This window comes from Danio aesculapii, chromosome 9, assembly GCF_903798145.1.
Source record: "Danio aesculapii chromosome 9, fDanAes4.1, whole genome shotgun sequence".
In the NCBI taxonomy this organism is placed as follows: Eukaryota; Metazoa; Chordata; class Actinopteri; order Cypriniformes; family Danionidae; genus Danio; species Danio aesculapii.
The window spans coordinates 30,187,235-30,199,659 of record NC_079443.1 but is presented as its reverse complement, the minus strand read 5'-3'; the positions used below and the strand labels follow the sequence as shown (position 1 = coordinate 30,199,659).

The 12,425-nt window shown below is 36.5% G+C and overlaps 1 protein-coding gene across 1 annotated transcript in view; it reads left to right on the top strand.

Moving 5' to 3' along the window:
* The window catches only part of pth2ra (parathyroid hormone 2 receptor a), a 108,152-nt gene that overhangs the window by 80,825 nt on the left and 14,902 nt on the right, over positions 1–12,425 (top strand). Inside the window, exons 9-10 of the mRNA XM_056465716.1 lie at positions 2,381–2,447; positions 12,146–12,240. Of these exons, the coding sequence (XP_056321691.1) occupies positions 2,381–2,447; positions 12,146–12,240 (162 nt within the window). The remainder of the gene's footprint in view (positions 1–2,380; positions 2,448–12,145; positions 12,241–12,425) is intronic.

Sequence of the window (12,425 nt, the reverse complement as noted above, 5' to 3'; positions counted from 1 at the left end):
CACTCAGACCAGCCCGCCTGGCAACAACAACCATACCATGTTCAGAGCCACTTAAATCAGCTTTCTTCCCCATTCTGATGCTCAGTTTGAACTGCAGCAGATCGTCTTAACCATGTCTACATGCCTAAATGCATTGAGTTGCTGCCATGTGATTGGCTAATTAGAAATTTTTGTTAACGAGTAGTTAAACAGAGTGTTGGAGATAATCAATAATATTATTATGTATAGTCCACAATCAGTCTTTAACAGCATATTAGTTGAATTCCTTATTAATGTGGAATATTTATAATGTATGTTGCAACTGTAAACATTAGAATATATAAATAGAATATTTATATTTATATATATTGTACATGGTAGTTTTTTTCACTTGCTGAAATTTAATGAGTACGTTTCTTTATTTATTTCTTTATTTATTTTTACTGTAGCATAATGCCTCATAACATATTGCATAACAGCAAAAAAATAATATATGAAGATTCTGTTTACCAGGTTTATTCACACTCAACTGGTTAGAATTGTCAGATTATTTCTGGTGGTGGGTGGCATCACTCATCTATGTGCAAATATGGTTCTTCAGTGTTCCCCTCTTGATGTCTTTCTGCTGTGAAGCTTGTTTTATTTACTATTGTTATATAAAAGCCAGTGACTCATTCTCATTTTAATGAGTCCTTGTTAGATTGGACATATAAGAAACAACAGGACTCCCTTCACTCATTTGTAGGGTACTATCACATGACACACTTCCTCAATCACTCAAATAGGTCAAGACTTTACTGGCAAAACTGTTTGTGTTTTTTTTCATGCACATGTTAATTTTTGAGACTTTCAGACTAATGTAAAGAAAATGTTCAAGATACACTTCTAGGCATTTTTTCTGTCACAGTTCAATTTGTCTATTGTGTTTATTTTTAAAGAACATTTCCTAAACTGAGCCATAAATTTCTACTTCAGCAGCACTTATGCAGACCAGACTTTAGTTTTATTCATATCTATATTCTGAAGAATTTACAGAGGGGATATGTTCATACATAATTTACTTGATTATGTACAATTTACTCTACAAACATAGTATAAATATAATTATATATTTATTATGCAGTGATAAAAAGAAATTACCATGTTTAATAAAAAAACACCTTTAATTAAATTAGATAATGCTTCATTTGCATATCTAAACATAACATTTTAGAAAACATCTAATTTAATACTAAAAAATATAATACTAAAACTAAAAACTCTAAAACTCTATTATACATTTGAAGTCAGAGTTATTAGCCCCCCTTTTATTTTATTATTGTTATTTTTTTAAAATATTTCTCATATGATGTTTAACAGAGCAAGGAAATGTTCACAGTATGTCTGATTATATTTTTACTTCTGGAGAAAGTCTTATTTGTTTCATTTCGCCTAGAATAAAAGCAGTTTTATGTTTTTTAAAAACCATTTTAAGGTCAAATTATTAGCCCCATGAAGCAATTTTGTTCTATAGTCTACAGAACAAACCATCATTATACAATAACTTGCCTAATTACCCTAACTAGCCTAGTTAAACTAATTAACATAGTTAAGCCTTTAAATGTCTCTTTAAGCTGTACAGCTTGTCTTGAAAAATATGTAGTAAAATATTATTTACTGTCATCATGGCAAAGATAAAATAAATCAGTTATTAGAAATGAGTTATTAAAACTATTATGCTCAGAAATGTGTTGAAGAAATCTTCTCTCTGTTAAATTGGGGGAAAAAAATAAACAGGCGGGCTAATAATTCTGACTTCAACTGTATATAAAATAAACCAGGAATGTATGGTGAAAACTACTGGTTACAGTATTTGAATAACCTGTTCACCGGCTGTGTCTTGCCTTGCACTTTTTAAATGAAGAAAATAAAAAACAATTTAATAATCTCTACATAATTATAATGAATGTTCATTATGCCTCTTTAGTTTTCCTCCTGACATGAATTCAGTATCACTCTGCATGCTTACAGTATATCCTATTTACAGACCATGTCCTTTGATCAACAGATTATCCATTCAGCTGCACATCATAGTAAACATCCCTAATGGGATTACAAATGCCGTAACAAATTGGTGGCAAACCAATGGAAATGAGTTGTATAAACTGCCGGAGCTTTCTCAAAGAGAAAGAGGTGGTCAGCGGCTAAAAGCAGAACCAGAGAGACTAAACTCCATCCTTCTGATTTATACTAAATGTACCATGAAGTACAGTATATCATTACGGTGTTAGGATCTGCCTCTGGGACTGGAAGTGTTGGAGCCGTTCTCCCACTATCTCACTCTGTGCTTTTTAAAATATCTTCTGCATCATAATCCATGTGTGCCGGTTCATTTATCTGTTCGATCTCGTTATCTGCGCAGATGCTGGGAGCTGAGTGCGGGAAACATCAAATGGATCTACCAGGTTCCCATTTTGACAGCCATTGGGGTAAGTAAAAGTGACGCGGAGAACTAATAAACACTGCATGATAACCAAGTGGCAGCCTTGGAATCAGTTCAAAGACTAAGGCAATTTTCCCTGAGGAGGCAGACTTTCCCTAAACTTTTCTCTTTTCTGTCATTCAACATGGCAAGATGAAAAGCTCTTTGGCAAAGGCAAATGTCAGAAAAACTGGCAAGAACGTTACCATGATTACAATGTGTACGTGTGTGTTTCTGCCAGTCCTGCCAATTATTGGATGCAGACAATAACATGATTCAGACCTGGGCACCGTTAGCAGAAACTGAAGTATCTCAGTGGGGTGCCCACATGTTAACCTTACTTCTCCTTTCTCAATCATTGTGTTCATTTAAAAAATATGCTTGCATTTAAAATATGTGCCTTATGTAAATTGTTTAAAGTCCTATTATGTTTTAAAAATGTACATTTTTGGAAGGGGGAGTTCCAAACAAATAATATGCTAATACAGTATACATGCAAGGTCAAAAACACTTTCATTGACTTAAATTCAGTTATTTTTTACCTAATTATCCTAATGACTCTCTTATGATTTGTTCAGAGATTAATATTTCCAAACCCCTCCTTTCTGTGATGATAATCACAATTTAAAACCTTCTTTTCAGGCAGCTGAAAAATATTGCTCTAAAGCCAATAGCATTCTGAGAAAATTGCTTACTGATCTTTTTTAACCCCACATTTAGATTATCCTCAGCAAATTCACACTGACATCTGTGTGGTCCAGCAGTTTGATGACTGGTCATGTGATATCATAGTTTCTATAATTCTCCAGCTTTTACAGCTGGCCTGCTGCTCTCTGGCCAATCTTCTACCATCCAGGTGGCAGAGTGGGTCACTGATGATGTATTTCTGAGAGTCCATCATCGAGAGCTGTGAGAGTGTTGGATCAACAGATGCTGAACCAGCTCACTGAAGTGGTTGAACCAAATGTCCAGGCGAAAATCATGAGAGGGAACTCTATAGTTTTCCCAGAATGACTCAAGTCAATGCATCTAATCATATGTGATGGCACTCTCTGCTTCTCTAATAACCTAACAAGGCTTTGGCCATCCAGATGTACATTCTGAACACCAGCACAGCTGCTCTTCAATGAGTCCAAGGGAGCCCACAATAAACCTCTCTTCATAGAGGCTTTCACACTCACTGAAAAAAATGGTTCAAAAATGATTCCTTGGATTTACTAAAAAAAATTTATGTTAATCGGTTGTAAACAATTTATTTGGGCTGTAATTAAACAAACAAATTAAGTTGAACTTTACTAACTTTGTTTAAATTCAACACATGTACATTGTTTGCAACAATTTTGTAGACATCATTTTTTTCAGTGCTTGAGGAATGTTTTTATAGTTCCTATAAGTATTGTTGTGAGTACCTGCTTTTTTTTGGCATGTTTGCACTGTATGAACTGGGAACGATTAGAGTTACAGGAACTCCTTTCAAGTGAACTAAAGTAGCTACTTCAAGATGGGGTCTAATCCAGCACAATAGGAACTTCAGTGTCGTAAGTGCATGCTGATTAGGCTAATGTATGTAATAGGAAGCACAATCTTGATATTTGATACCGCACGTTAAATGGAAAGAAGAAAAACTTCGCATTTCGCAACGCAGGTGTCTGTGGTCCTTTTAAGGTTATCAAAAATCACTGCTTACATGGTTGTCTAGACTCTAAATCAGAGTATTGTCTAAATCATATTAAAATCGGAGCATTAGTGTCCATGTACGTAACTCATTAAGAGTGCCAGCTGATGTCAGAGACAGTGCATTCCTCTGCCTTTGAGCCCTCAAATGTGTCATTAAGCTTGACGTGTTTCCCCCTTACACGCAGTTTTTGTAAAGCATCTGCTTCACGTTGCAGTGTCAGAATCATTGCTTAAAATCTGTTTTAAAACGCTTAGTTTAAGCAAATTTGATTAACACAATTATCCGTGTTAATCTGAAGAGAGTCGGTCTCGCTCACCGAATGTGCTGTATTGCGTGCGTCCGTTCCCTAAGCAACAAGAACAAACGCCTGACATCGCCTGTCCATATTCCTCAAAGTTGTTTAGAATTAAATGCTTAGAGATGGTGTGACAACGCGTACCTATGTGTGCCTTTGATGCACCCTTTGATGCTTCTTACGTCCTTGTCGCAGCACCAGTGGCACCAAAATTCATATGCTGATTTGATCCGGTACATACCGGTTACAAAGGTACCGGTGCTATAATGGCACTGGGTTTCGGTACCCAACCCTACTCCTAAGACTGCTGCCCCCGCGACCTGGCCCGCATAAGTGGGTGAAAATGATGATGATGATGATGATGATATGTCAAATTATTTATTTTTTTGAGTGAACTTTACCTTTAAGTCTGACTGACAGCATTCCCTAATATTGTTGTCTGTCGCTGTCCATTAACTTTCTCTGTATTCTCTATAACAATAGCAGAAATGTTGTGAAATCATGCTAAAATATATTACAGTGAAGTATACAAAGTAATATTACACACTAGATGTGCACAGCATAATTTCCTTCGCGTCAGCATGAGGTGTCTGCAGTTTTCAATGATGTTTTGTCCATATCCACTCACCTAGATGATGCCATCATGCCACTCTGTGAGCAGGGCGAACACCTTCTCTGACTCCAGAGGGTCTCTACAGGACCACAATATCAAAGATTCTTTCTAAAGGGCTGTGACTGTGCAGATTGGACAGTGACAGTGTTTGTTGTTTTCAGGCATATTGACGGGCCAGAACGTTTGACAGGGTTGAGCAGGCAGAGACCAGACAAAGGCCCTGTTGCAGTGAGCGTGATGTGATAACGTTGAGCAAATTGCAGACAAACTTTGCTATTACAACCAATATGAAACCATCGATTGCCTACAGCAGTCTGCACACAACACTTATCCTGATCTTCTCTTTAGTCACCTTATGTACAGTGTGTGTATCTCGCCATTTTTTTTTTACTATTTTGCTTTAACTTAGTCTACTGCACCTTTATACAGCAGTAAATTACTTTTCAGATGAGCTTCTGCACTTTATCGCCACAACTTTCACCCTTTTGTTCAACTGCAGAAGCTCCAGGCATGTGGAAAATCCTCAATTTGTCATGCCATGACCAGTTGTGCCTAGTGTGGATGGCACCATATAGGAATCTAGGCTTGGGTCGATAGACAATGCCATCATCCATTGCTAATGGCTGATAGACATCACAATGCTGAGCCGGCATCGCAATCCTCCGCCCTGCCCCTGTTTCAGCAGCAACTCGCTCACGAAAATACACACGGCCCCGTTTACACTAATACATCTTAGTTTAGTCCATACTGGCGTTTCACCTAGCATTTCTGAAAAGCTCTCCTTCCACACTATACCTCTGAAAACGCACATCACGTGACAACACACACACACTCTGTCATTTGCAATGTATGTGTCTATCTGAGCTCCAGCAGTCAGCGGGTGCTGCGAGCACAAAACCCCAGAGAGCAGTGCACGTTGGACAGTTTATCAAGGATGTACCGCTGGATGGCGTCTCACTATAGTTGTTAAACATGATATTTAATTAATCTAGTCTCTATCTAATGACTCTTTGGTCTTTTGAATCTATCAGTTAACGTGTCACAGTGTCAGCACACTGCTTCAGCCTTTGAATCCTCGCTTGTACTTAGTCATTTTAGCAAAATGTATAGAATATACTGTAGGTTGGTTGCTGTTGGTGTTGCACCTTTTCACCAACCAAGTTTGTTGACGCCATTATAGCGACACAGATCACTCTGCCTATTCATGCCAGAGTCCTGTGGAAAAAGTGATTGACAGGTGGTAATTTGACTTATCTTTAACTTCTCTTTATTTATTTATGATTTGGTTATGGGTAAAACAAAGACTATGCGGGTCAGGTAGTTAAAACAGTAGGCTACAAATAATGAATTCATTATATATTAATTATTCATAAATAATTAATTCACCACCGCCTACGACAACGATGCCATCGTCCATCGCAATGTTTCACATTAGACATCATAAGATGCCAAATTGGTCGACATCACCTAACCCTAAAGGAATCTACTGTTTTGTTCTGATTTGCATTGTTTTATCATGCTCAGTGTGAAAGGGCCTAGAAGTACAGGCCACCTACAGTATAGTTTAAAGAGCACACTTCTGTGTAAAAATCATCTATCACTGTTTTATACTTTTAGGCAAGCTAGCATTAGAACAATTATGCAGGCCATAAAAAGTCAGTTGTTGACAGTAGTTTGTGTGACAAACTAGACCCATTGCGAAATCTATCTGTAGAAATCTCTTGTACGCATCTAAAATTTAAAGTCACCTTCATTGCTTTGAAATTGACTCATTACCCAGCAAACAATTTTGTGTTTAATAGACATCTAATAGACATCTAAACATGGACAGCTTGGCTAAAACAAGGCTAAACTTGGGCTGTCAGTGAAAATCTAACAGACATCTAAGAATAGCCCAATACTAGACTAGTCATCAAATAGACTTATTAGACAGACTTTATATGTGTAGTCATTGATTTCTCTTTATTTGATGACAAGTCTAGTTTTGGCCAATTCCTAGATGTCTATTAGATTTTCACTGACAGCCCAAATTTAGCCTTGTTAAAGCCAAGACGACTATACTTAGACGTCTATTAGACATCTTTTAAAAACAAAAAATGCTTGCCGGGTAGTGTGATTCCACTGATCAAGGGTTAATGTGTTAGTGTACATAAGGTGGCATTGAAGCTATATTTATATGTGGATTAAACAGCATCTTTCATTCATTTTTTCATTCATTTTCTTTTCAGCTTAGTCCCTTTATTAATCCAGGGTCACCACAGCGGAATGAACTGCCAACTTTCATTCATTTCTTTTCGGCTTAGTCCCTTTATTAATCCAGGGTTGCCACAGCGGAATGAACCGCCAACTTATCCAGCATATGTTTTACGCAGTGGATGCCCTTCCAGCTGCAACCCATCACTGGGAAAATATCCATACACACTCATTCACACACATACACTATGGAGAATTTAGCCTATACCACATGTCTTTGGACTTGGAGGAAACTCGCACGAACACAGGGAGAACATGCACACTCCACACAGAAACGCCAACTGAGCCAGCCGAGGCTTGAACCAGCAACCTTATTGCTGTGAGGCGAACCTGCTTCCCACTGTGCCACCGTGCAGCCCTTAAACAGCGTCTAATAGCATTGAGTGCAGGTCTCTTTTTTTGTGAAAATTAGATAATTTTCCTCAAAATGAAAATGTAAAGCTCAAACGGTTTAAACCTTTTATTGGTTTGATTTTTCTGTTGAAGATGAAAGAAGATATTATGAAGAATGTTGAAGATCAGCAGCTCACAGTCAAACTCGCGGCTTTGTTTCAAACTAAAGGTTTAGGTTAAGCAATGATATGTGGCCAAATAATGAGGTCAGCTGGCCTCATGAATGTAAAAAATGAACAGGTTATTCCATGATTGGATTTTTTTTCTTCTCTGATGGCACAGGCAAATTACAAGATGACAATGCTAGGATTCATCAGGCTCAAACTGTGCAAGAGCAGTTCAGGGAGAATAAGACAAATTTTTACACAAGGATTAGGCACCAAAGAATCCAGACACTTAACCCTATTGAGAGTCTTTGGAATGTGCTGGAGAAGACTTTGCACATAAGTTACGAATTTCCTATCGTAAATATAAGATAAAAAAATGAATAGTCGGGAATAAATATTGTGACATTGCAGAATCACATTGAAACAATTCCATGTGTAATGTGTGCTGTAATCAAAGCTAAAAGCAGTGATGTTTTGTTTAGGAAGTGTATCTTGTCAATGGCGATGGAAAGACGTAAGGTTCTCCATACTGCTGAGAGATTTAATTGTGTATATCCAACTGTTCACTTATCTCTTTGTGCACATCAGACAGATTCTATGGAGGATGATAAAGCTGTCCCAACATGATGTCTGTGTTTTTTTTTTTTTTTTTATTTACGCCAGACAGCACAGCTGGACTTTTCCTTGCAAGACGCACACACGCTGCATACAAATGGGTGTGCTTAGCTGTAAAGAGATAATTCAAACTTTAAAATACTTACATTTTACCTTCAGAAAAAAACAGAAAAGTACAAAACCGACTCTTAGCTCCAATCCATCCAATCCATCTACTCAGACACTGAGGTGATGATTATATTTCACACTGTTTCATTCAGCTTTGCATATTTTTACACAATGAAAGATTGTGTAAATGTGAAAATGATTAAAGTTGTTGTTGTGCTTTTTCTCATTGCTGATGTGCAGAGAACATAGGGATGTTACATTAATAATATTCAAACTACTGCGGCTATTATGAATGGATCGATTCATGGATGGATAACAAAAGTCGGATGTATTATGAGAGCAAAATCAGACTAACAATGATTTATATGTTGCAACACGTAAAGGCACATTTCCATTTTCTTCCCATACTCCCACATAACAGATGGTGGATTTTGGGGCAATATTCTGCTTGAAGGGGTCATTTAAATGTGTGATTGAAGTGATTGGGAATGACATTATCATTTTCATTTGCATGTCAGTGAAGAGCTCTGCGGGCCCTGCATGGTGGGGTTTTTGGTGGAAAAAATCCTTTTATTTAGTTTTGTTACTGTCATCTATTTGTATGTGTGAGCATACATTAGTATTCATGTTTAAAATGACTTTTTTTCACAGCACAGTCTCTTGAATCTTATTTTTATTTTTTTGCAACAAAACATATATTAGCAAGTTGTTATTACTTTTGTTCATTAACTACACTGAAATTACTGACTTTAGCTCTCCTTCGTGCATTCTTTTAACTATGAGTAACTTTGAGTACTGTTGTATGTCAACCAACAGTTATTAAAGTATTAATAGACTTTTACTGTCCTGTTAATGATAGGACTAGTAGAAAAAATTAAGCAGTTGTACTAGCATAGTTACTTAGACTGTCTGTTGAGGGAACATTAAAACTGTTAGCAGATGTTAGACAGTTCTAACCACTGCTGCTTGACATGTAGTGGCAAAGTTAGTCAACTAAATCCATAAAGGGAACTATCAAAATAAAGTGATCTCAACTTACAGTGCTCAGCATAACTGAGTACACCCCATTTTGAAAATGATTATTTTAATCAATTTCTCAGTGATGATAGGCAATGTATTTGAGCATTTATACAAAACAGATTTGTTAAACAGATATATTTATTAATATAATATTTTAGTCACCAAACATATTTAGAAATTGGAAGATAATACAATTAAATTCAAGCAAAATATTGCAAAAAAGATTACAGCCTACAAAATTTCAACACAATTTTTCAATAGTTTTGCTCCTCTTGATTTTTCCTCTTTTTTAAATTTTGTATTTAATATTTCTCTATAATATATAAATTTGGGTGTACTGTTATTTAGACCGTTATCGTGAGTTATTTTGTTAGATAAGCTTCAGATTTGGCTTTAGTACTGACTAATCTAATGTATATGCACAAATATAATATTGTATAGCTTCCTAATAAAAACATAAATTTAAAAGATAGATTGTTTGAGGGGTGTACTTATATATGCTGAACGCTGTGTGTGGTTGTTAAAAGGTAATTTGGTGATATTATAGGAAGAATTTCTCATTTTAAAACATTTTATAAAGTGCTTATCTACTCTCAGCCATGTGGAGGCGTTTAAGTATTCGTTAATCACATGGACACAACTTCATATCATGATTTATGTTATTCAATAGCAACAATGCTTGTAGGACAGCTAAGTACTCATGTTTCTACATTAATTATTCATTCTCAACTTAGCAACTGATAGTTTAGCATTATTTACTTCCAAATCAACTTGCATAAGTGCATATGCAAAATGGAAGAAATGAATAACGGAATACATCTGCACACCAAATGTAAATCCTTTCTATATGCGAAATGCTGAGTTTACAAATGCCAAAACTTATAACCTTTTGACCCTAGACTTAATTTTTTAACTCCCGGAATGCAGCGTTGTTCATCATATTGATTTCAGGCTGTTCTAAAATATCTCTCACACACACATCCCACTCATTGTAGTTGAGCAGACAGAAAAGAGCAGTTTTCAAATGACAGATTCACTGGTTTGTGAAGAGCCAGTCACACCAAGTCATATGCTGCTGACGTCATCCTGCCAACATCTAATAGACATCCAAACACACACTAGATGTCTTGACTAAAACCAGGCTAAATTTGGGCTTTCACTGAAAATTTTGACATCACACATGTATTCATTTATTATTCATATGTTGTTCATATTTGAGGACTAGTCTTTTTTTCACTGAAAGCCCAAATTTAGCCTTGTTTTAGCCAATATGTTTGTGTTTAGACATCTATTAGATGTTATTAAACACATAAAAATCATGGAATGTTTTATAACAGGCTTTAAACGGTTATTTAAAATCTGGAAAACTCATGAAATTTTGGCATGGCATTTTCCAGGCCTGAATTTTTTGGGGGGAAAATAGAAAAATCCACAATGTTTTGGAAAAGTCATGGAAATGTGTTTAACACATATCTGTGTACATAAATATAGGTTAATTATCTTTACTTCTTTTCTGTCCTTGGCTATAGTTATGGTCATTCTCAGTGATTACATTAACTATATATACACCCCAGTTTCACACACTTTTTGCTGAGTCTTGTTTCTGTTTTTCTGTTAACATTGCAAAGCGATTTTCCCCTTTCTAGCCTTCCGGTGTTTTGACCTTTTGCTTTTTTACCGTGTTTGGTTCTTTGCTGCCTAGCCTGACCATTTGCCTGTTTTTGTCTTTGCAAAGCGAAGCTTCATGAAACGCTGAAGCAGTCTAAGCAAATATGTTGAAGCTTTAAAACGTTTCGAAACCCCACTCTACAGTGACCAGTGACACCTAGTGGTCAGTTTTTTGTTTTTTACTCTAAAACAGCTTTGGCAAAGAATGCTAAGCAAATTGAGGTATTAAACCCCACGTTGTAGACTTGAAGATTCAAGTGATTTAGCGGAGTGGTGAGAGTTCCTGACCAGCATGCAGGGATAGTGGGTTCGAACCCAGGATGATGCAGCTATAGATGGTGGGTTTGAAATGCTTTGTTCTTGTAACGTTTTGTTTTAACATTGGTCTGACATCCAAATAAACACTTTGTGAATAAATATGTCTTGTTTTGGTCATAAAACAGGGTTGTTGCTAGATTCTAAAACGTTGCTTGGATTCGCTTTAGTCACATGATATGTTTGTTTCGAATCACCTTAGTCACGTGACCTGGGTGTTTCGGATCATGCTTTGGTGCAGAGTTTTGAAACACTTGCGCTTCAGGATCTCGACACTCCCAACCTGTTTGTCCCTGTTTGTGACCATTGTCTGTACAAATTTCCTGTAATAAACTGCATGTGGATCCGCATGTTCGTTGTCCAGCATCTGATTGTTACACGTTTTGCGATATACTGTAATAAATTTTAACGTGCATTGTTTTTCCTATTATTTAACATGTATACAGTATATAGACATTAAAATGAGCTTTTTTAGAGAAGTCTTGGTAAAGCCATGGAAACGTCAAGGAATTTTAGCAATAAAAATGTGTATGAACCATCTTATAAATACAAATAGTTTCTCCTCAGTCCTAATATTAATTGTTTTGGAAGTTTAATTATTAATCAACCCATTAATTTTCATTGTGCTCTCTTTTTTCAGCTGAACTTCATCCTGTTTGTGAATATCGTACGGGTCCTTGCTACCAAAATCCGTGAAACCAACGCAGGCAGATACGACACAAGGAAACAGTACAGGTTTGTGCATCCCCTCCCACTGTTTTGGCCTGTTTTTATGCATTCGAGTGCCTTTAAAATGGTAAATTCAATGCTGCACAGGCTCGAACTGTCTGTATCATTACACTGGTGTTTTTCTCTTGCTGAGAGTGAAAGCTGTCCCTACAGCAACTCTTTATTTCCTTATGTAATTTAGGCAAAAGCTT